General features: G+C 36.9%; 1 protein-coding gene and 1 pseudogene across 1 annotated transcript; both read right to left on the bottom strand.

Moving 5' to 3' along the window:
- Nucleotides 1-10,872, bottom strand: part of LOC144451222 (uncharacterized) — a 17,569-nt pseudogene extending 6,697 nt beyond the window's left edge.
- A 4,370-nt stretch (nucleotides 10,873-15,242) lies between these two features.
- LOC144451842 (phospholipid scramblase 2-like) lies at nucleotides 15,243-25,158 on the bottom strand. Its single transcript, XM_078142747.1, has 10 exons — nucleotides 25,053-25,158; nucleotides 21,059-21,109; nucleotides 20,234-20,372; nucleotides 19,688-19,765; nucleotides 19,075-19,151; nucleotides 18,320-18,450; nucleotides 17,873-17,993; nucleotides 16,835-16,937; nucleotides 16,146-16,204; nucleotides 15,243-15,353 (listed from the first exon to the last, which is right to left on the bottom strand). Exons 2-10 carry the CDS (start codon nucleotides 21,062-21,064, stop codon nucleotides 15,312-15,314), a joined length of 756 nt encoding a protein of 251 aa, XP_077998873.1. The 5' UTR covers nucleotides 21,065-21,109; nucleotides 25,053-25,158; the 3' UTR covers nucleotides 15,243-15,311.
- Nucleotides 25,159-25,815: the final 657 nt, after the last annotated feature.

The raw sequence follows: 25,815 nt of genomic DNA, 5'->3' as shown, positions 1-25,815 counted from the left end.
ACTAACACTTCTCCGTACCCAGTCCTGTTTGCAGACGGGGTAGTCTAGTTCCTATACAGTATCGTTACGATCTATACCTCCACTTACAGTCTAGTCAAAATCATTGCTCTAGAAATCCTGAGATGCAATTTAAAATTCATCCACAGCCACCCAATCAATCACACAATTCTAACCAATAACACAGTCCCTCATAAAGTTAATGTTTATTGGGACAGTTATGTAATGTCCAAATATGGTATATTTGTCAGCTCAGGGTACCACTTATGCAATGTACGTTTACATCATTATTGCAGCAGGGGTTCGCTGATTAGATGAACAACATTCTGTGCTGATGGAGTGACTTTGACCAGACTGTGGTTAGAAACCACAGTTGGTATCCAGAGTACAGACGGGGTAAGTCGGAACTTGATTCTGACAATATCCCTCTCCTTTCTGTTTCGGGTCAATGTCAATATCACGACCCGTACACCGTTTGCAAGCAGGACTACATGTACTCCATACCTATTCTAGATACACTATGGGCTTGATTCTCATTCTCTCTCTCTCTCTCTCTCTCTCTCTCTCTCTCTCTCTCTCTCTCTCTCTCTCTCTCTCTCTCTCTCTCTCTCTCTCTCTCTCTCTCTCTCACACACACACCCACATAGTACACACACACTTACCGCCTGCATTTCCATATTTACCGTAGGGCTTCAAAACCAACGAACCTGTCAAAAGAAAGAATTATGTGTTGATTAATTGTCAATAAACAAAATATACAAATTAATCTAGTAAATATCCAAAATAATTATTCACATTTTAAATGTCATTTTGTCAGATTATACATTTATACATGAAGATATATTTAAAACTAAGCACAGGTCACGAACTTGTGACTTCTTCGTCACGTGCATATTGATGTACTGATTGCTTTGAGGGTGTGATGGTTTATGATCGACTGTTTACGTAATGTGGTTAGTTTCTATGGCAACGATGATTCTACGTTGTGATTATCACAAGTACACGTGGGTTGTGACTATTCTATTAAACAGCAATTTTGTAATTTTTGCTGTATTTCTGTGTTTAATCTGATTTTCGCATCATTTTGAGAGGTTTTTCTGTAACAACGTTCAAATGTTAGGGGCAAAAATTAGGCAGTGATCACTGTTTGGCATTATATAATAATGGTGTCACAAAATGGCATAATAGTAGACTATTGCCGTAAAGCCACACCCTCTTTATTACACTTTTCACAGCCTTGGTGTTGTCTATTGTGAAGCAAGATTCTATTTAAAGATAGTCCTGGTACAAAACATTCGTGTTTTTTTGAGTATTTATGAATATTAGACAGTACCGTCACACCCGGGCCGTCATTACTATGCGTAAATACATACAAATTTTGTGCAAGTGGGGTGCGGCCATCCTTCAACGTGATGGTCCAAAAAGCCAGTACGTCGAGTTTGATAGTCAAGTCTGTTGGCTAGGACGAGCTGCAATAATTGAAGCTTTGTTTTTATTTACAATAATTTTTTAATCTTTTTTTACATTTATTTTTTGTGGCTGAACATTTTTTCTTTTCATTTACATTTTCTTACAGGATTTGCGTAAAAAAACAAAGCTACATTGGTTCTAGCGGATCGAGGACTGAGAGTAACGGAGCGAAACCGCTGCAGTATAACCATGATAACCTTGGACAGTATAATTCACCCAAGGTATAATTATAACTCAGCGACTGGTTCTAGGACCGAGAGCGAAACCGCTACAGTTACTGGTTCTAGCTAGGACGTACTAGAATAAGTTACCATCATCAGTTAGTATTTCCATGGAGGTATTCAATATGCCTCCATTTTATTTCATGACCATCGCCCTGATAAAAAAAAAACCCGAATTATCTTACCTTATTTAACTGTGTTCTTCTTGTAATCTTATTGGGGTGGTCAACGAACTGTGTTGACTCACCTTATAACGATCAGGATGGAGCTCAAACTGTGCAAGGAATGAAAAGTTGCAAAACAACCGCGTAGAGTTGGAAAGGACTCAACACCCAAGCTCCTCAAGCAACGAACAGAAGACCTATATATGCGAAAAACAAACACAGTTCGTTTACGTTGAAGATGAATTTTGCATGACTAAGTCGAATAAACAACACACAGCGAGATTTGAAGTTAATGATTAAATATTATCATATTTACTTGGGGCGTATGTTTGTGTCACGTGGCCTGATCATGATCATGACAACATATAGTGTAATAGTGGTGTCGAGTTTATATTCATTTTGAAATTGTCGATTGATGTATTTTCTAACATTTAAATTCACTAAAGTCGTTTCGTTTCCTTCATCGAATACTAAAAATCTCCGAAATTCCTATTATACAAATAATAGTTCCACCAGGTCTGAAACTAGGTCATCGCTGAATGTATCATACTTCTATTACATAATACAATACTAACCTAAGCAGGGTCCTTATCTGTCAACCATATCTTCAATAGATTAAAAAGGGCTATTGATAGGTGGGTGATACTACTATGGAAATCTAGCTATAAACATATAAACTATATATTATTGTTCGTGAAATTCATCAGCGCTCCTAGCAAAGGTTAGTGTAAAGCGCCACCAACGACTGAATTTGCAGTTTAACGTGTTACTGAACTTGTGGGATTTGAACTATGGTGTATATCAAATCCAGGCTAGGTACATAAGGTCAAACTTTGGATGATATCTCCATTCACTGTCCCGCTCTTAACACATGATGTATGCTATACATCTCAATCATTATTATTCTCTAGAATTCCTTAGTAGAGCATCTGCCCCCCCCCCCCTCTCTCTCTCTCTCTCTCTCTCTCTCTCTCTCTCTCTCTCTCTCTCTCTCTCTCTCTCTCTCTCTCTCTCTCTCTCTCTCTCTCTCTCTCTCTCTCTCTCTCTCTCTCCCTCACCCTCCTCTCTCCCCTCACTCTCTCCCTAGTCTCCATCTATCTCTCTCCATCTCTCTCCCCCTCACTCTCTCCCTAGCCTCCATCTCTCTCTATCTCTCTCTCGCGCTCGCTTTCACACACACACACACACACACACACACACACACACACACACACACACACACACACACACACACACGCTCTCTCTCTCTTTCACTTACTCTCCATGAAATGTATAAGTTTCAAGTAATAATAGACAATTAGAGGCACAAGCCGGCTTTATGATACTTTTAATGAGAGCAAAACCAGGTACAAGAAAATTTACTTTCTTAAAATCACTAAAACACAACAAAGTGAACTTGAACTGAATAAATCTATTAAACCAATGATTTTTTTCTGACAAGATATCAACAAAGCTCTTTGATGAATTAGTATGAATTTAGACTTGGTCTATGTAAGTTTAGGATATGAATGATTGTAAGATATATACAACTATACGATATATTAGGTACATTATATCGACGTAAAGCAGCATCGTCGTAAACCACAGCCCCTTTTACAGCAACGTCCAAGACGCATGCGCACGCAGTGAAATAACGGCTCTGGTTTGCGAGAATGCTAAGAAGCAGATATTGGTGAGAAACGGGGATTTTTACCCTGTTAAACAAAGACAGCTCAAATCTTGTATCAGGAATATATTTTAACGTGAAATATGCCTGGGGAAATAAACTATTTAAACGTTTACTTTGCTGTCACTTCGTTCACGAAAATCAATAAATTCCCAGCTAAATTCAAGAAGAAGAAAAAGCATTGGTCATTGTATGCAATATTGAATTACATGTAAAAGTTGAAACTTTAATAGGTCATTGTAATATCCAATATGGCCGCCGTGGCGAAAACTAAGGGAACATAAAAGGTCGTCAATTTACATGCAAACAAAACGTTGGGCACCTACATTTATTATTTATTTCAAAAGGGCTACGTAGGAACAAACTTTATATGGCTTAGATTTATATTTGAGCAACTTTCATTTTCAGGGAATTTGCCTTCGAGACACATTCTCAAACAGGTTAATTTCAATCGCTGTTCCAAACTTCGAGTCTGCAGACGGCAACTTTCAAGTTCAGACAGTATCGCCATAAGTACGTCTTGTGGTCAAATTCGAGTTTTTTTTGTTTTCAACGTCATCGTCCTTCATTTAGTTTGATCACTAACACTCGTCTTACTTCTGTTCAAAGAACATGAACTCCTGAAAAAATAGACACATACATCACGTCGTAAGTCACGTGACAACGCAGTACGATATGTTCAACTAGGTATATAGTTCGATAAAGGTGGATTTTTGTTTGTTTGTTTGTTTGTTTATCTATTTATCTGTTTGTTTGTTTGTTTGTTTGTTTGTTTGTTTGTTTGTTTGTTTGTGTATTTATCTGTCTGTCAGACATCATCAGACATTAGTTTTTCAAAGAGTGTAAGAAAATTTATCAAAACTGTCAGTGACTCTTGGCTACATGTTGACATGTGTATGTATAATTGTGTGTGTGTGTGTGTGTGTGTGTGTGTATGTGTGTGTGTGACCCCCCCCCATCAAAGACTGGCAAAGCTCTTCAACTTTCAAACTATTTACACAAATTGATATTTACAGATACTGTCACTGTGTGCCAGAGTATTTTAATTTACAATATAAATTACTTACAATCAAGAAGGTGGCACCAAGCAATACAGCTTTCAGGTTAACATCAAGGTCCATTGGAACTGAAAACAGAAATAAAAAAATAAAAAAATTATGCTATATTCATATACTATTAAGTTAATATGCATAGTATCTACTTCGTCAATCCCTTATGTGTCTGTCCGTCTGTCTGTCTGTCTGTCTGTCTGTCTGTCTGTCTGTCTGTCTGTCTGTCTGTCTGTCTGTCTGTCTGTCTGTCTGTCTCTGTCTGTCTGTCTGTCTGTCTGTATGTACGTACGTACGTACGTGTATGCGAGCATGTGCATGTGTGTATGTCTGTTGAGCTTGTGAACACACACACACACACACACACACATATATATGCGCGCGCGTATGTGTGTGTGTGTGTGCGCGCGCGCGTACGTACGTGTGTGTGCGTGCATATGTGGGTATTGATTGTACTTACAACTAACACCAAAGTTATCAGCATCAGTTAAAACTTCTTTGCCACATCCGGGCCACTGCTTACTAACTTTACCAATCTGGGACTCCATGTCATTGGTGAACACCTACATAAAGCAGAACATCATGAACAGTTTGTATTCTTCTGAAATAGATTCTGAATAGTCTATTTAGGTGTTATTTTAAGTTTCTTTCTCCCTCCCAAGTGTTTCAACATCTTTCAATATTTTATCTTTTCATGCATAGACTCCAAAAAAAAATTGGCGCCGAAAATGCAATTACCACTTTGACCTGTTACTGTACTGGATACAATAGACCTCTAATTAACATTTACTTGTGTCTATTTATCGTTTATAAAACAACAACAACAACAACAACAACAACAACAATAATAATAATAATAACAACATCAACAACAACAACAACAACAAAAACAAAAACAACAACAACAACAACAAACATTTCAGTGAATAAATTGTTGATTAATCAATAAAATAATACTCAAGCCACTGCTAGTGCAGGTTTAATATGCCGCTATGGTGATATCATTAATGTATATATAAAGAACACTGCACAATTAAGGTTTGGTCATTATGGTCTCAGCCCTGATCGAAGTAGTGTGTGTGTGTGTGGGGGGGGGGGGTTGAGTACTACAATTTGTTCAACTTCGGAACACTTAAACCCTGTCCCTCCTCCAATTTGGAATGGTTGAACCCTTACCTTGAAATCCAAGTCTGATCTACAACAAACAGTTTGACAGATACAGCATGGAGCTTTGATTCTCAACACAGTCTCACGCTCGGCATTCATGACGTCATAATTTTGAATCCAACATGCCTGCCTGGAGAAACAATTCATATATGCAAAATTAAATGCTGATCTGTACTTTACGCTTGAGTGGGTTAATGGGTAACAATTCTCGTACTCTACAGAGTTGAACGATAGATAGATAGATAGATAGATAGATAGATAGATAGATAGATAGATAGATAGATAGATAGATAGATAGATAGATAGATAGATAGATAGATAGATAGATAGATAGATAGATAGATAGATAGATAGATAGGATTCGATTTGGTAGGTAGGTAGATGGGTTGGTTAGTTGGTTGGTTGGTTGGTTGTTTGGTTGGTTGGTTGGTTGGTGGTTGAATGACTTACTGACTGACTGTTGCTTCAAGTCAGATGTCGTGGTGTTCTCTGCTCACTATTTCAGCTTTATATATTTATTTTCATGTTCCAGACTAACTAAAGCCGTAACTGGAATGTTTTTGAAACTTTTTTGTTACACATTAAGACTTATATATTGTACATCCTCATTCAGTGTTGAATCACCTGTGAGCAAGTGGATTTGTGTAGCTGTACACATAGTATGGTGCTATAAATACAACCTCGTCGATTTTGGGGTCCGCACCCAAAAATCAGTGCCAAAACGCAACCATGATTTGAACCCGTTACTATAATACAACTTATTATCGACCTTTAATTAACATTCACAAGGTTTGATTATAGGTATTTTTTAAAAATTCAGAAAAGTAATGTTTTATTGTTCGATCGACAAAATAATATACTCAAGTTACAGGTAGAGTGGGTTTAAAATATTATAGACAAGAATTCGCCACTTACATCTGCCTAACATAGCCAACGGTATTACCGACAGGTGCTTCGATGCGAACTTCAAATGCACAACAATCACTGGTAGCACACCAACAGCATCCAGCACAACACTTGAATTCACGAGTGATTCGCATAACCTCCTAGAGTATGAAAAAAAGTGAAAAGACAACAATTTATATCTACTACAACTTTTAGTTGCCACATTACCTGTGCCGAACTACAGTGACTTTCACAAAACTGTTCAGCTTTTTTTATTTGATGCAACTACGCAGAAGCAAACTAGAAACTGCATATACCACACTTCAATAGCGAGATCACATTTTTTGCTACATTTAGTCTAATTGAAATACACTATTTGCTACTCCATGCAGACATCCGGGCGCCAATGTTTTTCTTACTAATATTATCAAAACATCCAATGAATGGCGCGTAACATGTGCTTTGTTGTGTTCATTTGATGTCTATATGATGGCATGTGTAGTTCATTTCACTTACATGCACAACTGTAGCAAGAAACTAGCCTCATTTAATTTTGCTATCTTAATGTAGATTATGTCACTAATTATTAACTAATTAACTCCGTGTCGTCAATTAACTCACCCGCTCGGCCCAGCCAACCACTCCCCCCCCCCACACACACACCTCACCCCTATCTCCACCCACCCACCCACTCACTCACTCACTCACTTACTCACTCACTCACTCACTCATTTAATATATTTCATACCAAACACTCCAATACAATGGGCAATTATTTACATACCTGTCCCATATTATCCGAAACCTTAATTGTAAATCCACGCATGGGTCCACAGCAAAGACGCATACAAAGGTTAGTCTCTATTTCGAAATAACAAAAACTTCAATTAATAAGTTAATAAATTTATAACAGATCTCTCTCTCTCTCTCTCTCTCTCTCTCTCTCTCTCTCTCTCTCTCTCTCTCTCTCTCTCTCTCTCTCTCTCTCTCTCTCTCTCTCTCTATCCGTTCTTTCTTATTTTTTTCAATAAATCAAAGACGTTAATGACAGCAGTATTCCTTGTCTCTTTCTTTCTTTCTTTCTTTCTTTCTTTCTTTCTTTCTTTCTTTCTTTCTTTCTTTCTTTCTTTCTTTCTTTCTTTCTTTCTTTCTTTCTTTCTTTCTTTCTTTCTTTCTCAATAACCATAACACGGCAGTCAGTTGCCATCTTCATCTTACCTTCAACTGCAAAGTAAATTTGTTGTCCCATACTATTCTTAACCTCATACTTGTTGTTTGTCTCCCAACCAGTAAATACTGTAAAGAATGTCAGTAAAAATTTAGTCATGTGATAAGGGTAACATAAAAACATAAAATAAACAACCCTCTGGAGATAATGCATCACATAAAAAGAAAGGTAGATAGAACAAAATATATAGGCGTTGGGGGCGTTCTCATTCTGATTTTATTGAACTGGATGAGCCTATGCTTGACCATGTCGCGCCAATGCAAGCCATAGACAGCTTTTTCGCATAATGTTCTCATTCATTTTAAAACTTTTGTGAAGAAAAATGTGGTCAACTTGTTAAAATTATTTTTCCCAGTAACTAATAGTCTCCTAATGGACTTAGTATTTACCCAACAGTTCGCAATCACTTACTCAGTCGCTCTTTCATAGAAAAAGAACACAATTATGTTTTTTTTACTTATTCAAATAAAGAGTGAAAAAGCCTAGAGACTTCAGCAAGTCTACTACACTGAAGAAATTTCAGCGTGGAGGCAAACGTGCTGGTATAAAAGCAGTTGACGTGGATAGTATAAACGATACTCTATGATTGGCCAATTTTAATTTAATTTTGTTCTTGAATAACGACAGTTTCATTTGAGGATGTACTGACATATATACAACAATGAAAGCTAAATTAAGAGTTCAGAAGATCATTATGAAGATATTATAGTAAGCGTGATTATCTAAGACGGCATTTTACAAGGGCCACAATAGTTTTTTTTCAAACGTACTGCCCGTTTCATGTTAACGTTCACGGGTTCACTTTGATACGACCACACAAACCCCCACTAAGAAATTGTACATTCTACACTTTAAGAACAATACCGCATTGCTACATTGTTACACTTTGTCTTTAAGCGAAATAAACCTTTAAATGTACTGCACCTAAACACAGACACGCGGGCGCCAATGTTTTGACGTCTGCATGGTGTGTGTGGCAAATGAGTTCATTTCACTTTTGACAAAATGAGGTGAAGGAACTCTATTCATTTAATATCTGAAAACGTAGTATGCGCAGTGACATGAAAACAAACATGAAACGGTCGATACCTTCAAGTATCTCAACCTTCTGGTGTATTAGTAACTGATCAATCTGGGTAAGATATTCTAAGCCAGGTGGACAATTAGGGTTAGGTGGTCGTTGGTTTATGAAGTCCCTTTTCTCGGGTTGAGTACTCACCTGTAAAATAAAAGAAACAAAGAAAGTGACCATATTTGATGAGAATTTGGAATTTATTTTGGATTTTTACTTTACAAAATGGCTTCCTACTTGAAAAATCGATGTGAAACAACATAACCAAGTCTGTGTTTGTAACCCAACACAATGCAAAAAAAGCTAAAATATGTGTAAAAAAGTGTGTTATTGTACGTACAATAACAAACATTTTACCCTATTTATTAATCGTTTACAACGTATCAAATAACAAACATGGACTTAGTGTAAGCGTATGTTTTTTCACATTGGTTTTTCAAGTAGGAAGTCATGATGAAAAAAAATTAAAAATTAAAAATCCAAAATAAATTCCAAATCCTCATCCATTTGGAAAACAGTCGAAACACATCAAATACGTTGACCAAAAACAAAAATCGTTTACGAAACATTTAGGCTGGAAAAGTTCGGAGCAGAATTTGACATTTTTTCAGAATGTAGACGGGAAAAGTTGAGTGCAGGATTTTGACGACAACTTTAATTTTCTAACGACAAAGCATCAACAACTGTCTTGCATATACATACATGTAATGTGATGTGTGACTTACCGTTGACATATCGTGTGGATGTTCCATATTTACTCTGATGTCTAAATATAACGACCCTGTGAAGAGAACAAAGAGATACTCTGTTTATTTAACGGTCGGCTGTCATAAAGTACGCGGGATGATTTATTTATGCTCTATTCCATGTAAATATTAAAGGGCTAAAGGTCACTTTGTTGTCATATGAACCCCCGTGAAATATAAACTGAACAGCACACATACATACATTTAGATTTGACACTATCTTGCTATCTTGCCTATATTCTGATAGTCGAGAGGCATCATTCCATTGTATTGATCTCCTTCCAGTCGTGGTTTTGATCTCCTTCCACCAGTGGTTTTGATTCTCTTTCCGCTAATATATCAGTCTGTCTGGATGCCAACTGTGGTTTCTAACCACATGCGAGTGAAGGGATAAGTCGTAACGATACTGTATAGGAACTAGACTACTAATATATTGTACAATGTCATGACATCAATAATCATGTTGTAGATATGTTAGTCTAGTAGAGACCATCGCTAAGTTTGAATCTGTGGAGTAAAGAATATATATATCTTCCGATTCAAACCCAACGGATAGCCTTTAGACTAGAGACATGTACAGCAATCAAGGTTGTCACTTTGAACTTCAACCTGTTTCAATCACGTCTCCTAATGCCGTACGTGCAGTTTATAGTACAATGTATACGATTTTGCCGAACGTTGGGTTAATGAGAAACCACATCAGGGTATATATAAATTAGTTATGTGTGCACCGTAACCCCAGTCGTGACCACACTTTTCAAACATGGCTGACAAGACAACAACATGACACACCTGTTATATCTCGTTGTCTTCTCTCGTCGATCAAATGACCTTGGCTCTCCAACAACAAACAACTGCAGGTGAAGATCTTCAGAGCTGGAAACACCGAAAAATAAGTTGACGAGTTACGTGTTAGCGGTACCCGACTACTCCTTCCCTTCTCTGTAAGATGCAAACTGTGTTTTCAATCTCTCAAAACGAATTTTGAAGACAGACACGGTTATAATGCTCTATATTGATACTGAGTCACACAAACTGCACATGACACTCTATGAAGTTAATGATTGATTTTTGAGCGCATCGAACTTCGATCGGACATTCAGTTTTTCCGTTCTTGTTTGTGTGTGAGATTTATTTTCCAGAATCAATTATAGGACTAATATACAATGACCTCACTTATCCTATCTGTCCTTTTGATGTTTTCCATATTCGTTCGTCCTGTCAACGAGCGAAAATTTCAAAAAGAAAATCAAGGCAATTTAAGACAGCCGAAATAGTATATAGGAAAGTCCATTAGTCCGTCAAGTCTACAGGTAGGTTACTTTTGAAAAAAAACATGCTGTAAACGTTAAGGATTGCGGAATATGACAGTGACATTTCTTGGAAAAACACAAGATTTATAATAGCTAATTATTAAATTCCTTAACGTAATACAATTCTATAATAAATTTTCTTTCTTTCTTGATTTTCTATATCTACAATTTTCCTTTTTTATTTGTGAATTTTGTATATCATATTTGATGTCATTTCATTGATTCACTTTTTAAAAATTGAGTTTTGCAACTTTAGTAATTCCTCCGGGAATAGGGAACTTGCAATTCAGACTGGGCATGCTCAGACGCAAAGGACTATGGGATTATCTGTGGTTATCATAAAACCTAATCTGGAGCTACTGATAAAATTAACCTCCCACAATTGTCTGTATTAATCCGCAGTCACGTTTGAACTCATATTCCATTCCAGGATGGTGTTATTCTAGTCTAGGATGATCCTAATACAAAATAATGACATTATTATAGGTATTTACGATATTCAAAAAATACCGTTACAGGTCTCTTATCCGGAAGAGTGACCCGTAACGGTATTTTTTTTAAAGACTTAAATATGACAATTGCTCGATGATGTATATACGGTGAGGGTTTGTGGTAGAGAGAAGGGATATAATATTTGGTTAGAAAAATATGAAATTGTTAGAATAGAATATTAGTTCATAAGTGACTGTGCCCTATCTGCGCAGATATTTTTCGTTGCGTCACGTCATTGACCGATGTGTATGTGTGACTGAGGGCGTCGCGTTACGTACGGCGCACCTTACATATGTTACAGACAACAGAAAACTTGTATTTTGACTCGCGAGAATGTGTTTACATATAAACCCGAGTGGGGTCTACTAAGCCAGTTCCCTAAAGTTCAAGTGATCACGTGTACAAGTGAAGATGACAAATCTATATGTAGTGTGTAGTGACATGTACATGGTCTTACCTGCCAGGTACGGAGATCAAAATAATCGCAAACGATAAATAAAACTCTACGATGTATTCAGATCAAAGTAGGGCCTAAACAGTTACAGAAGATTTTGACAAAAAGAATTTTTTTAGAGTAATTGCAAACCACAAATCTAAATGTGACCAAGGGTGTTCTAGATATTATTTGAAACTGGAAGGCGAACGTCACACACAGTCACGTGATATGTGATGACGTCACAAGGGGGGGGGGTCGGAAATGACGAAATCTCAGTGACATATATTCAGGAACAAAACTCTCCAATGTTTGATTGAAGTCGCCTCTAATTATCAGTAAATAGGTAACACGAGTACTCGTGTTTGCGAGACAAGTAACACGCACAAACCTAGTGACGTGGAACATGGACAGACCTGCTATGACTATATATCGGGATATCGCAAAGCATATAATATCTTGGGTTTATGCGTTCTGATATTGTCGAGAAAGGTTGGCATTTTAGCGATGAGTGTGATAAGTAGGCAGATATACCTACCTAACTATCTAGCTACCTACCTAACTACTAGTCTTGCTGCTAGACGTTCGGGCTTTCTTTCGATACTATAAGCGAACGAAGTTCGCAGTGAGGGCTTGCACGAACTTGGAGTCAGTGCCCTTTCTGTCGTTGAAGCTAGGACTTTGACCGGTCACTGTACGCTATCTTCTGGGGAAGTATCAGATCATTTATTCTATTCACGTGACCTTTGACGTCATAAGTGTTATCAGCTATCAAAAGTATATCACTCTATGACGTAGTACGCCCTTTATAAACATCATTTATTTTACACATATAATATTAGTGTAAGCGGATATATAACGATGGCTGGTAACATTTCGGGTCGGGACTATAAATTGTAATGTTCATATTTTGACAGTAATTTCTCGATTAGTCCGTGTATATATATATATATATATATATATATATATATATATATATATATATATATATATATATATATATATATATATATATATATATATATATATATATATATATATATAAACTATCTTTGTAGACCGATTCTCTTTTCTTTTGACAGTAACTTCTCAGTTAGTCCATATATACATTACTCTGGGCTATCACGTCAACAAAAGGTTAGCCCTATGTGATTGATGAGGGCGCACAGTACAGAGATACTAGTATGCGAGTACAATTATATGCAGTAGATATCGGTACATACAAATCAACCCAAGTTTTAGCTATTTATGCAAATCTCCGAGGATTGTGAGAGAGTCTACCATCATAGCACGTCTATAACACACCAAACATCGAAAATGTACTGATTTTGTTTTTCAATAACTAGTGATAAAATTCTACAAACCTGCAGATTACTTAATTGATACGACAGACAGACAGACAGACAGACAGACAGACAGACAGATAGATAGACATACGTATAACATAACCTCCCATTATGGGAGGTAAAAGCAGTACACCACAATAGGTTGTCCTGTCGGTCACTCATCCAGCATACCCTGTCTTTCATTAGAATTGTAAGTGATGCAAACAAACACTAACCTTGCTTTTTTTAAACAATACCCACCAACATTTATTACTGTATGTAAAAGATATATACAAACAACTTGTAAAAAAAGTTCACAAACTAAACAAACCAAAACTATTCATGGCACAATTTATCAATAGGAAATATACCTACATGTTCTAAACATAATGTCTGTTAATTATTCCCCCAATGTATCCATATGCTGGTTTATTGGAGAACGTTTTCCATGTGAAACAGGAATATTATAATTAGTTGTGCATTCTTGACACTTTTTATAACTACTAAACTTCATATGTAACCTTCGAGGTTCTTTCAAAGTTAAGCATTAATATGATTTCTCCATCTTTATCAAATTAGCTGACACACATAAATTCAATTGTTGGGTGAATTATCTTTTACACTGCAATTCGAATACTTTACTAGAAATACACAGCTTTAGATGAAAGATATGCTCTCTTCTGAAAAGTGCCATCGCTAAAAAATGGACAGCCGTGTGTTCTACAATCTCTTTATCCGATATAGAATAATAGATATAGAATATGCTGAATAGAATATCATGTGTATGTATGAATGAAATAAAATATGTATGTATGTATGTATGTATGTATGTATGTATGTATGTATGTATGTATGTATGTATGTATGTATGTGTGTGTGTGTGTGTATGTATGTATGTATGTATGTATGTATGTATGTACCAAAATTATCAATATCGTTTTACTTGAAGTTGTATTAATATAACCGTTTCATAACTCAATATAAATGGGACAACTATAACAAAGCCAGAAAAATGAAAAAAAAAATGAATAAACCATTTCTTGAAAAACAGTGCTACACAAGACAGAGGTTGCACAGAGCGTGAAAATTGTGTACATTTTGCACCAAGTTATTCAATCAAAAGGCTTGTTTTCTTGTATAAATTTTTGCACATCTCTTTTGGAATAGGGAACTTGCTTCCAGACCTTGGAATCCAGACTGAGCATGCTCAGATGTAAATGACTATAGGATTATCTGTAGTTATCGTAATACTTCATTCGGAGCTATCGATAAAATAAACCTCCTACTGTCAATGGTCATGGTGACCATGACTATTATTTGTGTTTACAAACAATGCAACAAGATTGTTTACAATACTTGATTGATTCATATTTGTCATCATACTTCCCATGATGCAACATTTAGGATATTCAAGATGGCGGGTTTGCAAGTTCCCTATTGAATACTAGAACAATCATAATGTATCAACAATGCGCTAAGAATGGCTTTCACAAACAATTTGCTGGAAACTAGTTTTCAATCACAGTCCTAGCATTTAAATTTGTGAAATTGTGGTCTTCTTCAAGACACATGTGTACTAAACATCAATGCTCACCACATTACATTAGACAAAAAAATGAATTGTTTCTGGTCAGCGTGCGCATCACTTAAATACCATGGCGTCGATCTTTTTTTTTAATGTTTGTCCAGCTCACGCAGTCTGAGGAGGAAACACAAAAATAATCCTCCCTACTAAAGACAACAGCAGTGCCAATCATAAACAAGCAAATGACATCTGCCCAACATACACATGTATTTTAAAATGCTAAATAAAAAGGATCGTAATTAGCCATAAATAGTAGATTGAGAGACAGGCTTGTTGAGAATTGAACAGAAAAATTCGCATCATCGCACCACTGTAGACAAAATGTTCTGACCAGAAACAATTCTCTTTTTTGGGGGCCTTATAATGCTTATAACAAAAAAACATTATCATCAACTATAGTGCATGACAAAATAGGAAATATATAATTGTGGTCAATTAGGTAAATCATATAATCGTGATTTTTATTTTGCAGTTTTCAACATTTGCTAAGAACTCATTTTAGTTATTGTTGTTGTTGCTCTCCTCGAAGAACATGAAGTCCTGTAAAAAAAGAAAAAAGAAATGATATGGGTATAAAAAGGTATGGCATTAAAGGTCACAGCTTATGATGTTTCATAGTATTTAAAGGAATGGACGCAACATGTCATGGACGCATGTTGCCAAAATACAGTAGTACGTTGGGGTGTTGTTGTAGCAGTGTAAGTGGATGGACATAATTCACCATGGATTGAACTGTGTCCCTGCACTTGAATGCATTTTGCCAAAACAACAAGGTGCCTCAAATTGGAAGGAACTGGTGTAGAATTGTTATAGTAAAATTGTTAAGTGGTGGACGCAATTGGTCACATATTCAACTGTGTCCCAACACTTGTAGGCATGTTGACAAAAACAACAAGGTGCTTTGAAAAGATTTCATGTAGAATTGTTAGTGTAATATTGTTAAGTGGTGGACGCAATGTGTCACGGATTGAACTGTATTGTAACACTTGTATGCCTGTGACGTTGCGTGCTGTTATAGATTTTGTAAAGGCATGGACGTAACTTGTCACGGATTGAACTATATCCCGACTCTAGGCCTGTTTGCAAAATATCTACATGCTTAGCAAGCAAAGGAATTGATATTGTGGTTTTCTTAAAGTGCATGTATTGTATATGGGTATGCCTCTTGCCAAAACAACACATTTTTGTTGTTGTTGTTGTCGTCGTCGTCGTCGCCATGTTTTTTTTTGTTGTTGTTTGTTTGTTTGTTTGTTTGTTTGTTTTTTCTTGTTGTATATTCAAGCATAGACTGCAAGATACTCCACACACTATTGCGTGGCAAAGAATACTCACAACCAGGAAACAAGCTGCCAATAAAGTTGCCTTCACTTTTACATCGAGATCCATTGGAACTAGAGAGAAATAAATCAAAAGATAGTCACTCAATTGTTGAGCAAGGTAACTATTGTTGGACACTTTATATTTCTGTTGGGGAAATCCTCTCGTAAAAAACGACTTCGATTTACCTAAACCAACTCTCAAATCAAATTACTGTCTATCTGTTTGTCTATCCATTTCTCTTCCTCCCATCTCTTGTTCTCCATCTCTCTGTATCTCGTCTGTCTGTCTATCTGTCTGTCTGTCTGTCTGTCTGACTGCCAGTTTGTACGTCTCAATCTAGCCTCGTCTCTCTCCTCCCCTACATATCTATTCAGTTGTCTGTAGGTGTGTGTGTATCTCGCTCTGCATCTGTCTGTCTGTCTGTCTGTCTGTCTGTCTGTCTGTCTGTCTGTCTGTCTGTCTGTCTGTCTGTCTGTCTGTCTGTCTGTCTGTCTGTCTGTCTGTCTGTCTGTCTGTCTGTCTGTCTGTCTGTCTGTCTGTCTCTCTCTCTCTCTCTCTCTCTCTCTCTCTCTCTCTCTCTCTCTCTCTCTCTCTCTCTCTCTCTCTCTCTCTCTCTCTCTCTCTCTCTCTCTCTCTCTCTCTCTCCTACTTTACAATGTTGTAAAATTAATATGAGCCCCCTTTATGTCTCATGAACTTACAGGTAATTCCAAACATGTCAGCATCGGTAAACATCTCTCTTCCTAGTCCACCCCATTGTTTGGTTATCTTACCAATTGGAGTTTGGTCATCAGAACCAAAGACCTAAAACAAAATTCAATACAAATTGTTATATATCTACCTTGATGTGTTCGAAATATACGTTCAAACTTATTATCACCTTCCCCAATTTTTCTTTGATATTACTGGGCCAGATATAATTACGTTATTCTTTAATAGTTTTTTTTTTCATTCACTCGGAAAATACTTGTGACCTAAGGGTTGTCACTACTCGCCGCCTAGCGACTCGTAGTAAAAAAAGACCCCTTAGGTCACTCGTATTTTCCTTGACTGAAGGAAGAAAAACATTGGGGAATAACATTTAATCATCAATGACATGTATACGCAATGAAAAATATTGTCTAGCCAATAGAGGGCGCTCTTTTAAGGTGAAACATTTTTGACAGGTTGTACAGATCTAGTTATGTATGATTTATTTATTTAACCTTTGACCTGTTATTTTGCATCTATTTATTTAACACTGCACTTTTTTGAAGTTCATGTTCAAAGTAACATATAAGTCCATTGGGTTGGGAGGTTGCATATTCACTTTCTTGTGAGATTGTACTAAAGATATGTAATTAGATACCTCATGTGACTATAATAAACAAATTACTTACTTACTTACTTACTTACTTACTTACTTACTTACTTACTTACTTACTTACTTACTTACTTACTTACTTACTTACTTACTTACTTACTTACTTACTTACTAGCATGGCAGTCTAGTCTATACCACAGAAGCTGGCGCTGTTGCTAAGATTACCACTAGAGGGAACCCGAAGTGTTGCCTAAGCGAGTGCGTAAGCACGAGAATAGAAGGCCTTATCGTACATACGCACTCGCTAGGCAACTCTTTGGGTTGACCTCTACTGGTGAACTTATCAACAGCGCATGCTCCTGTGATCCAGACTACTGGCATGGCAACTGTCATTCAAAATTATTATCTGATGAGCGTTTGACAAAACGTAACTTACATTAAAGTCGACGTCACATTGACAGCATAATCCCTGGCATATACAGCATGGGCCCCAGATAGACAATATTTTCTCATGATTAGCATCCTGAATTGCATAATGGGGTTTCCATCCACTCGTCCTGAATACAAATAGTTTCATGGTTACAAAGTTATACAATACAGGATACAGCGGGGAGGGGGCGCAAACAAAGAAAGAAACAAACACACGAATGCATGCATGCATACCTACCTACCTATACCTACCTACCCACCTACTTATCTACCTACCTACCTACCTATCTACATACATACATACATACATACATACATACATACATACATACATACATACATACATACAATACATACATACATACATACATACATACATACATACATACATACATACATACATACATACATACATACACACATACATACATACTTTCAATTAAATCAAACTTACCACTGTCTGACATATCCCACAGTTGTACCGATAGGGGCTTCAACTTTGACCTCGAATCCACAGCAGTCCGCGCTGGCACACCAACAGCATCCTGCACAGCATTTAAATTCCCTAGTGACACGAATCACTTCCTACAATTTCAAAACAAATATGAAATTGTAATTACACTATTCCCTGATAATATCTAGTGACCTGAGGGGCCTTGTCACAAGTCCATGGGCAAGTTATGAAAACCCTCACACCACGAGAAATTTGTATCTGAATGATGAAAATGATTAGAATTATTACTAGAAGGCCCAACAATAAAATTGTTTGGTTCCGGTTACCCGATCCCACCTAGTTTTTGAATGCCAATCCTAGTTTTTTTTAATTATTCGAGAAAAAAATAATGAAGTCTCGAAAATTGTGAAGTCTCGCGAGAAATAGTGGATGCGAAAACTGTCATCAACTTAAAAAGACAATATAAAACTGTTCTTCCAATCTGTAATGGCTGTACGTACATCTGATGAGAAGAAAGTAATAACACAAAAACCATATGGAAAACAACGGAAAACATAACTACCTGAATTAGACACTCAAAAAATAATCAAAAACTATCCCACCTATTCTAAAATTGAGCGTAATCGGAACCAAGCAATTTTTTAGGCCTTAGCAGTATTGTGGCCGCACACCCCTACCAGAGCTGGCCACTGATACTGCTCTCCGTGGATCGTTCACACAATGTAAAATCAGAGATTTAGAAATATAAATCTTACCTGGTTGTTATTATCGGTGATGTGCATGACGAAACCTCTATTTGGACCACAGCATTGACGCATACACATATCAGACTCTGTTAAGTGAAAGAAAGGCAACACCATAGTGTGTAAAAGAGGTGATAGCTGGACCACTGTATAGCATATATATTCTCTCTCTCTCTCTCTCTCTCTCTCTCTCTCTCTCTCTCTCTCTCTCTCTCTCTCTCTCTCTCTCTCTCTCTCTCTCTCTCTCTCTCTCTCTCTCTCTCTCTCTCTCTCTCTCTCTCTCTCTCTCTCTCTCTCCGTTCTTTCTTATTTTTATTTAACAAACCTTATCAGCATATCTCACAAAGTAATTTGTACAGTGTGAGAAAAAATAAATTTTCATTACGTCTTAAAACAGCGGCTTCAATTAATTTTGCTGTATTCTTCACCTGGTTTGTCACCAAACACTTTAATCATCGTCTGACAGTGTGATGTATTCAGTGTTATGTTCTGTGTTAATATAAGTATTACGTAAGCCCTCATAAAGACTACAATGTAAAATAAAGTGAATCTCGTTTTCGATAGCATTTTGGTCACAAAATACACAAAGTCTACCATGTCTATCATGAAGGACATCTCAACTCACCTTCATGGGCAAAATAGACTTGTTGTCCGACGCTATTCTTCACCTTGTAACGATTACATGTCTCCCACCCAGTAAATGCTGTTAGGGTAAACGTTTACAAAGAAGTTAATAATGAAGAAAACACCTATATATATACATATATATCGCACACACAGATATACAAATATATATATTTATGTGCACGTGTGCATATATATTATGCGCGCACACCATATATATTGCATATATATATATGCGAGTTGTCTGTATATATGCACACGTGCACATAAATATATATATTTGTATATCTGTGTGTGCGAGTCTGTCTGTATGTATGCGTCTGTCTGTCTGTCTGTCTGTCTGTCTGTCTGTCTGTTTGTAGGTAGGTTGGTTGGTTGGTTGGCTGGTTGGTTGGTTGGTTGGTCGGTAGGTAGGTAGGTAGGTAGGCAGGTAGGTAGGTACTATGTACACTTGTTAGTGGGTGAGTATCTCGGTTTATCAGTGGGTGAATTGTCAGATAGTTAGGTATCTCCATATCATAAAACATAGCAATTATTAACACCTTACCTTCAAGTAGTTCTATTTGCTGATGAACTAAAAGCTGATCTATTTTACCCAAGTACTCCAAGCCAGGAGGACATCCGGGTATTTGGTCAGCTTGCATCCATTGCATTTCTGTTTGTCCTGCACCTGGAGCTGCGGTTACCTGTAAGTGGGAAACATGTATAACGATGAAAACAGAGAGACAAACAAACAGACAGACAGACAGACAGACAGACAGACAGACAGACAGACAGACAGACAGGCATGCACGCATACATACATACATACATACATACAATGTACATACATACATACACACATACTTACACACATACACACATGCATGCATACATACATGCATACATACATACATACATACATACATACATACATACATACATACACACACACACACACACATACATACATACATACATACATACATACATACATACATACATGCATACATACATATTCAATTGTATACAGCGTCAGATGTGTTTTTTAGTTAATCTTTTAAAAAGCAAATACAGAACATTCACTGAGAATCATTTCAGGGGTCCTTTCATTGTACATTTGTTCTTGTTTTCTTCTTCGTCTGTGCTGTTGTCGTTTCCTCAATTTCAACGTTTCTTAAGTTGAATATTATATTTTCAATGGATTCAGTTTCCACTGGACAGGGGAAGTGTCTGTTTTGCCGCTGGCAGAACCTAATTATTAATTTCATGTAAGGTATGCATGGTAGCCACGAGTAAAAATTCTATTCTAGGGTATTTTGATTTCATCTGAAAAAAAACACAAGCAAAAATAATGGCATTACTACCAATTTTAAAATCAAAATTTACTCACCGCCATTTCAACTGTCTGTTCTTTATCCACCAAATGAAGTTGACTGTAAACCTATTAAAATAAGAAGATTTTGACACTGTAAAATTTCGACTTACAATTTGATCGCTCGTCAGTAAAGTACTAAACAGAATTGTTACATAATAACTGTTTTAGCTGAAGTGTAGGTGCTGACACTGCTTTGTACGTAAACTTGAATAAATTTCTTTTGTTAGGAGTTAAATGGAAGTGTTCTGTTTTTCTTGCCATAGCTGTGGAAAATACGCTATGGGGTTTCGACACGTGGACGTCTCCCCCCTCTATCCCAAGTTTATTGTCAAACACTCCTAAGTGGGTGAAGTTTGGAGTGGATGAAGGCGTATCGAAATCCCGTAGCTTATTTTTCCACAGCTATTTTTGCCCGAGTCGACGCCTGGGGATATAGGTTAGGAATGGCAATGGCATTTACAAGTACTTGTCTACAAACGACACATTATTTTGAAGTCAATAGTCAGAATTAGTCTTGATTAATAAAAAAAAAATAAACACAAATTTTGTAAAACTGTTAATTTACAGAGATGGTTGATAATTATTTGTAGTTTATTGTTAAACACCAGCTCAGATTGAAAACGGTGGAAACTCTCTGTAGCAGTCTTTGTTTTATCGGGTATGCACTGATGATAAGGCGTGGCAAGTTGCCCTAGGGTTGTTCTATTTTTATGGACTACTGAATACCTCTTCCATAATACATGACCACTGTTGTTTTTTCATCACTTGATTGGATTGGATATAGAGACATGTAAATCGTGTTAATTGAAATCATTTTCATTTAATTAGAGCGTGAAAATGCCCATCAAAGTGAATACCATGATTTTATTAAAATTTGAGAAATTAATCAGCATTCGTCACGGTCATATGCGATGGTTTGCGAGATATAGCGCGTATTGCCATATAAGGAAGACGTTACATAATCAATCACACCGATTGCAAATCTTACAATGCAATTACAAGTAATCACACATCGCAAGCAAAATGGTATGTTGAGATAAAAGCTTGGTATTCAAATAACATGAATAATGTGCATAATATACAGTGTTGTCAATGAAATGGCAGCTATGTCACACGTCAATGCCATTCCGATTTTTTTCATTCCAATAAAATCATACGATCTGAAAAAGTCTGTCACCTCGCTCAATAACATCGCTACATTTAATCTTCAGGCGCAACAAAAATCTTACAAACATTGCTACATTGTATCGTCTTGTTCAACAAAAATCTTACTGGCATTGCTACATTTTATTATCCGTTTCAACAAAATTATACTGACATTGCTACATTTCATCCTCAGGCTCAACAAAATATTTTACTAAAATTGCTACAGATTGCTTCACTGTAAGCGATTTAAATAGATGCATAAATGACATGATATGAGATAATGACAATTTCACACCAGGAAACGTTAGTACGAATCAGAATGATTTTCCATTCAGCCGATGGCCGCCATTTTAGATGACATGGATATCATTGGAACAGAAGTACACTATCTAAATCATGCGTTCTCTTTTGTTAGCGCCATCTCCATACCATATACATCTATTTATGTTCGGTGCCCGGGATTCGGCGTTATTATGCAAATAAAGCTTACATGTCCTTAATTTCATGTTAGATACATTGTATGCATATTCATGTGAAACGCTCTGCAATACAATTTAAATTATATCATTTTAGTCTATGTTAATGTTCTTGAATAAACATAAAACCAAAAAAAAAGTTGAGTTTTGGTAACAAAAGGGATTATTAGTCAGTCTATGCGGATAATGATAAATACACAAGGAGATTGCTAATTGCTATCTTCAATGTAAACATGGGTGTTATCTATCGATTAGCAAAGAGAAATTGATTCAATTAATAAAGTTCACATTAAGGTGTATTCAGGACTTAGTTGTCAATCATTTACACTGAGTAAGTGATATATGTATTGATGATGAATATGGGGCTCGACAGGCATGTCTCACACAGATAGTGGAGTTGCCATGGATACGCTGAATTGAAGCATGAGTTTATGTTCAAAATATCACAGATATGGATGACAACGACGCGACATTATATTATAGTGTGATTATGCCATTGCAAGAATATATAACGTTACTTCTAGAATCGGTATTGAATGCATTCTGTACCCTAAATAATCCGTGACGAATTGCGTCCAAAAGCAACAAAAGGCAAAAAGGGTGTTACTGCTTATGTCTCATGCAGTGTTTGGGGTTTCAGAAGGGGTGGACTCAATTCTCAAATCTAAATAAACTGTTGTCGAGTGTATAGTTCTACAGAAGCTAATCCACATCGGATTCCAAGGTTACTTATAAGCGAAGACAAGGCGATTCCGGTACAATATTTGAGTAATTAACTATTTTAAGACAACAACGACATATCGTCTCCAATACCATGACAGGGCAAGTTGTGATATTTCATGGTGACAATAAGTTTTCCATTTTATAAATTCCTCATTACGTAAGCAATATGTACTGGAACCATTGTTGACGATTTGTTAACAAGTAACTGCCGACAACCTCAGTAAAATGACCGAGTTACAGAATCATAGTCATCTCAGTTTTCGTTTTTTAAGATTAATTTCGCCTGAAATTGTGTCTTGAATTCCTCTTTCATAAAATGCAAATTGATATGAAATAAAGTTTTTCCTTCTTTTTTTTTCTTCTTCTTTTCTTTCTGTGTTCTTTTTGTCTTTTTAAAAATCAAAATTGATTTGTGATATCATGAGCCTTCTCGGTTACCATACTATTGTTAAAACATTTGATCTGTATTGTGTACAAAAGAGACGGGACAATGAAACAAGAGTATTGATCCACAAATTTACACAAATCCATTAATTATCACTTTCTTTAAACACATACACTGGCACACTAATGGGTTGTTGGAGAACAAAAGCCGTAAAAAGGACACCTATGAACACTTAACTTTTCACAAAGACTTTCTGCGCGTGTTGCGATCGTCGTAAACGACAGCCCCTTTTTACGGCACCGTCTAAGACACTTTAGCAGTGTTGCGGATGAAATATCAGCTCTGGTTTGAGAGAATGCGTGTTGCCTTCGTGAATTTGTTAAACTATCAATAAGTTTTTTTTCTGCCATAGTACAAGTTCAGTAATAGTGTATTAGTATGGTGAAGTTGGAGGGGGAGAGGGAGGAAAGGGGTAAAAATCCTCCCAAATACAATTAATGCGTGATTGTGACTTAATGTCATATGCAAATGATATGCAAATGAAAATAACGAAGTCTGAATCACTTGTAATGTACACCACTTAATAGAATATCTCATGGCAAATAACAACGTTGCCTGATTCTTTTTGTAGAGAATTCAAAACAAAGCGGTTGTCAGGACTATCCTTATTCGTTTAGCAAGACAGCACAGTAAGTTAAAACTCTGTTTTAGGTTCCCTGTCAGACCATGGAGATAAAGCGAGTGCTACAATAGCAAGCTGTTCGACCCCTGAGGTCCATTTGTTCGAACAAATGGACCTCCTTAAATGTATGAAATGTTTGTTTTTGTTTTCAAAGATGGTTGCTTCGTGACGAACTTCAATGAGACTGTCCAATCAAGGAGAATGCAATCATTGGTGTTTGCAGACGGTAAATCCTACCAACAGCCATTGCTGCACTGCTTTTACAAACAAACTGCACGCACACCAAAAATATACCTTTTTGCTGACATTTTTTCTCTTAATACCAAGGATTAAATTTATAGGATAGTTCATAGTTAAACAATAATTTTGTGGTACTGCTAATGTTATATAAATTGCTCAGTAGGTAAAACATAACGCAAACAATATATGCTAGTGGCTGGAATGTCGGCTCATTCAATTCAATCGCTCTCACTGGTACAATAGAGTCGAATTGTTTGTTCCTCTCTATTCCTTCTTGCTTTGTTCTGCAGGTTGTTGCTAGTTTTAGTACGAGAACTGTCAAATCTTGAAATACAGTTTCAAGAGAAGTAACCCTACCTTAGACGTTAATTCTGTCCTTGTATGACGGGGGATGAAAGATGACTGCTATATTCCGTGCTCGACCACGTAACGACTTGAAAAGTGTCAACTCGCACTTTGACTTCTGGCCAGAAACAACACAATGGCGTAACCATAACCATAGTTGAATGGTCAGAGTGGGTTAATTAGCATATGAATAGGAATCAATATGACTACGTAATATGAGAAAGTGAAGGTGGAGCAAATGTTAATTCTAATTACGTGACTCTTTCCACGGGGACGTGTTAAGGTGTCAGAGTGGTCTAAATACATAGTGGTGATTTTTTCTATTTTGAGGGGAGGGGTGTCAGATACAGGGACCTCACTCTAAACATGAACATGTTGTCAATGGTTTGACCACAGTCCTTCTATCATATAGTGAGAGGAATTGTAGAGGGGGTGGAGGGGGGGGGGGGGGGGTAAACGGAAATCTGATACATGCATGGCCGTTACTGTGATCGGCCATTGCTTATCTATGGTTTGACCACACTTAGTTATTAGTATTATATATAGAGAGGGTAGAGGGACTGTGGTGGTGGTGGTGGTGGTGGTGGTGGGGGGGGGGGGGTGTTAGTGGTAATGGTGGGGTCGTTATCAGGGTGGAGGTGTTAGTGGTAGTGGTGGGGTGGGGGTGGTGGGGTGGTGGGATGTGGGTTTGTGGTCATAGGAGAGGTGGAGTTAAACCAACATAGAGATACAAACAACTTGAAGGGCTTTACTACGACCGTCTTGTTCATGGAAA

This window comes from Glandiceps talaboti, chromosome 21, assembly GCF_964340395.1.
Source record: "Glandiceps talaboti chromosome 21, keGlaTala1.1, whole genome shotgun sequence".
NCBI classification, from domain to species: Eukaryota; Metazoa; Hemichordata; class Enteropneusta; family Spengelidae; genus Glandiceps; species Glandiceps talaboti.
The sequence above is the reverse complement of the archived record's forward strand: the minus strand, read 5'-3'. Positions and strand labels throughout refer to the sequence as shown.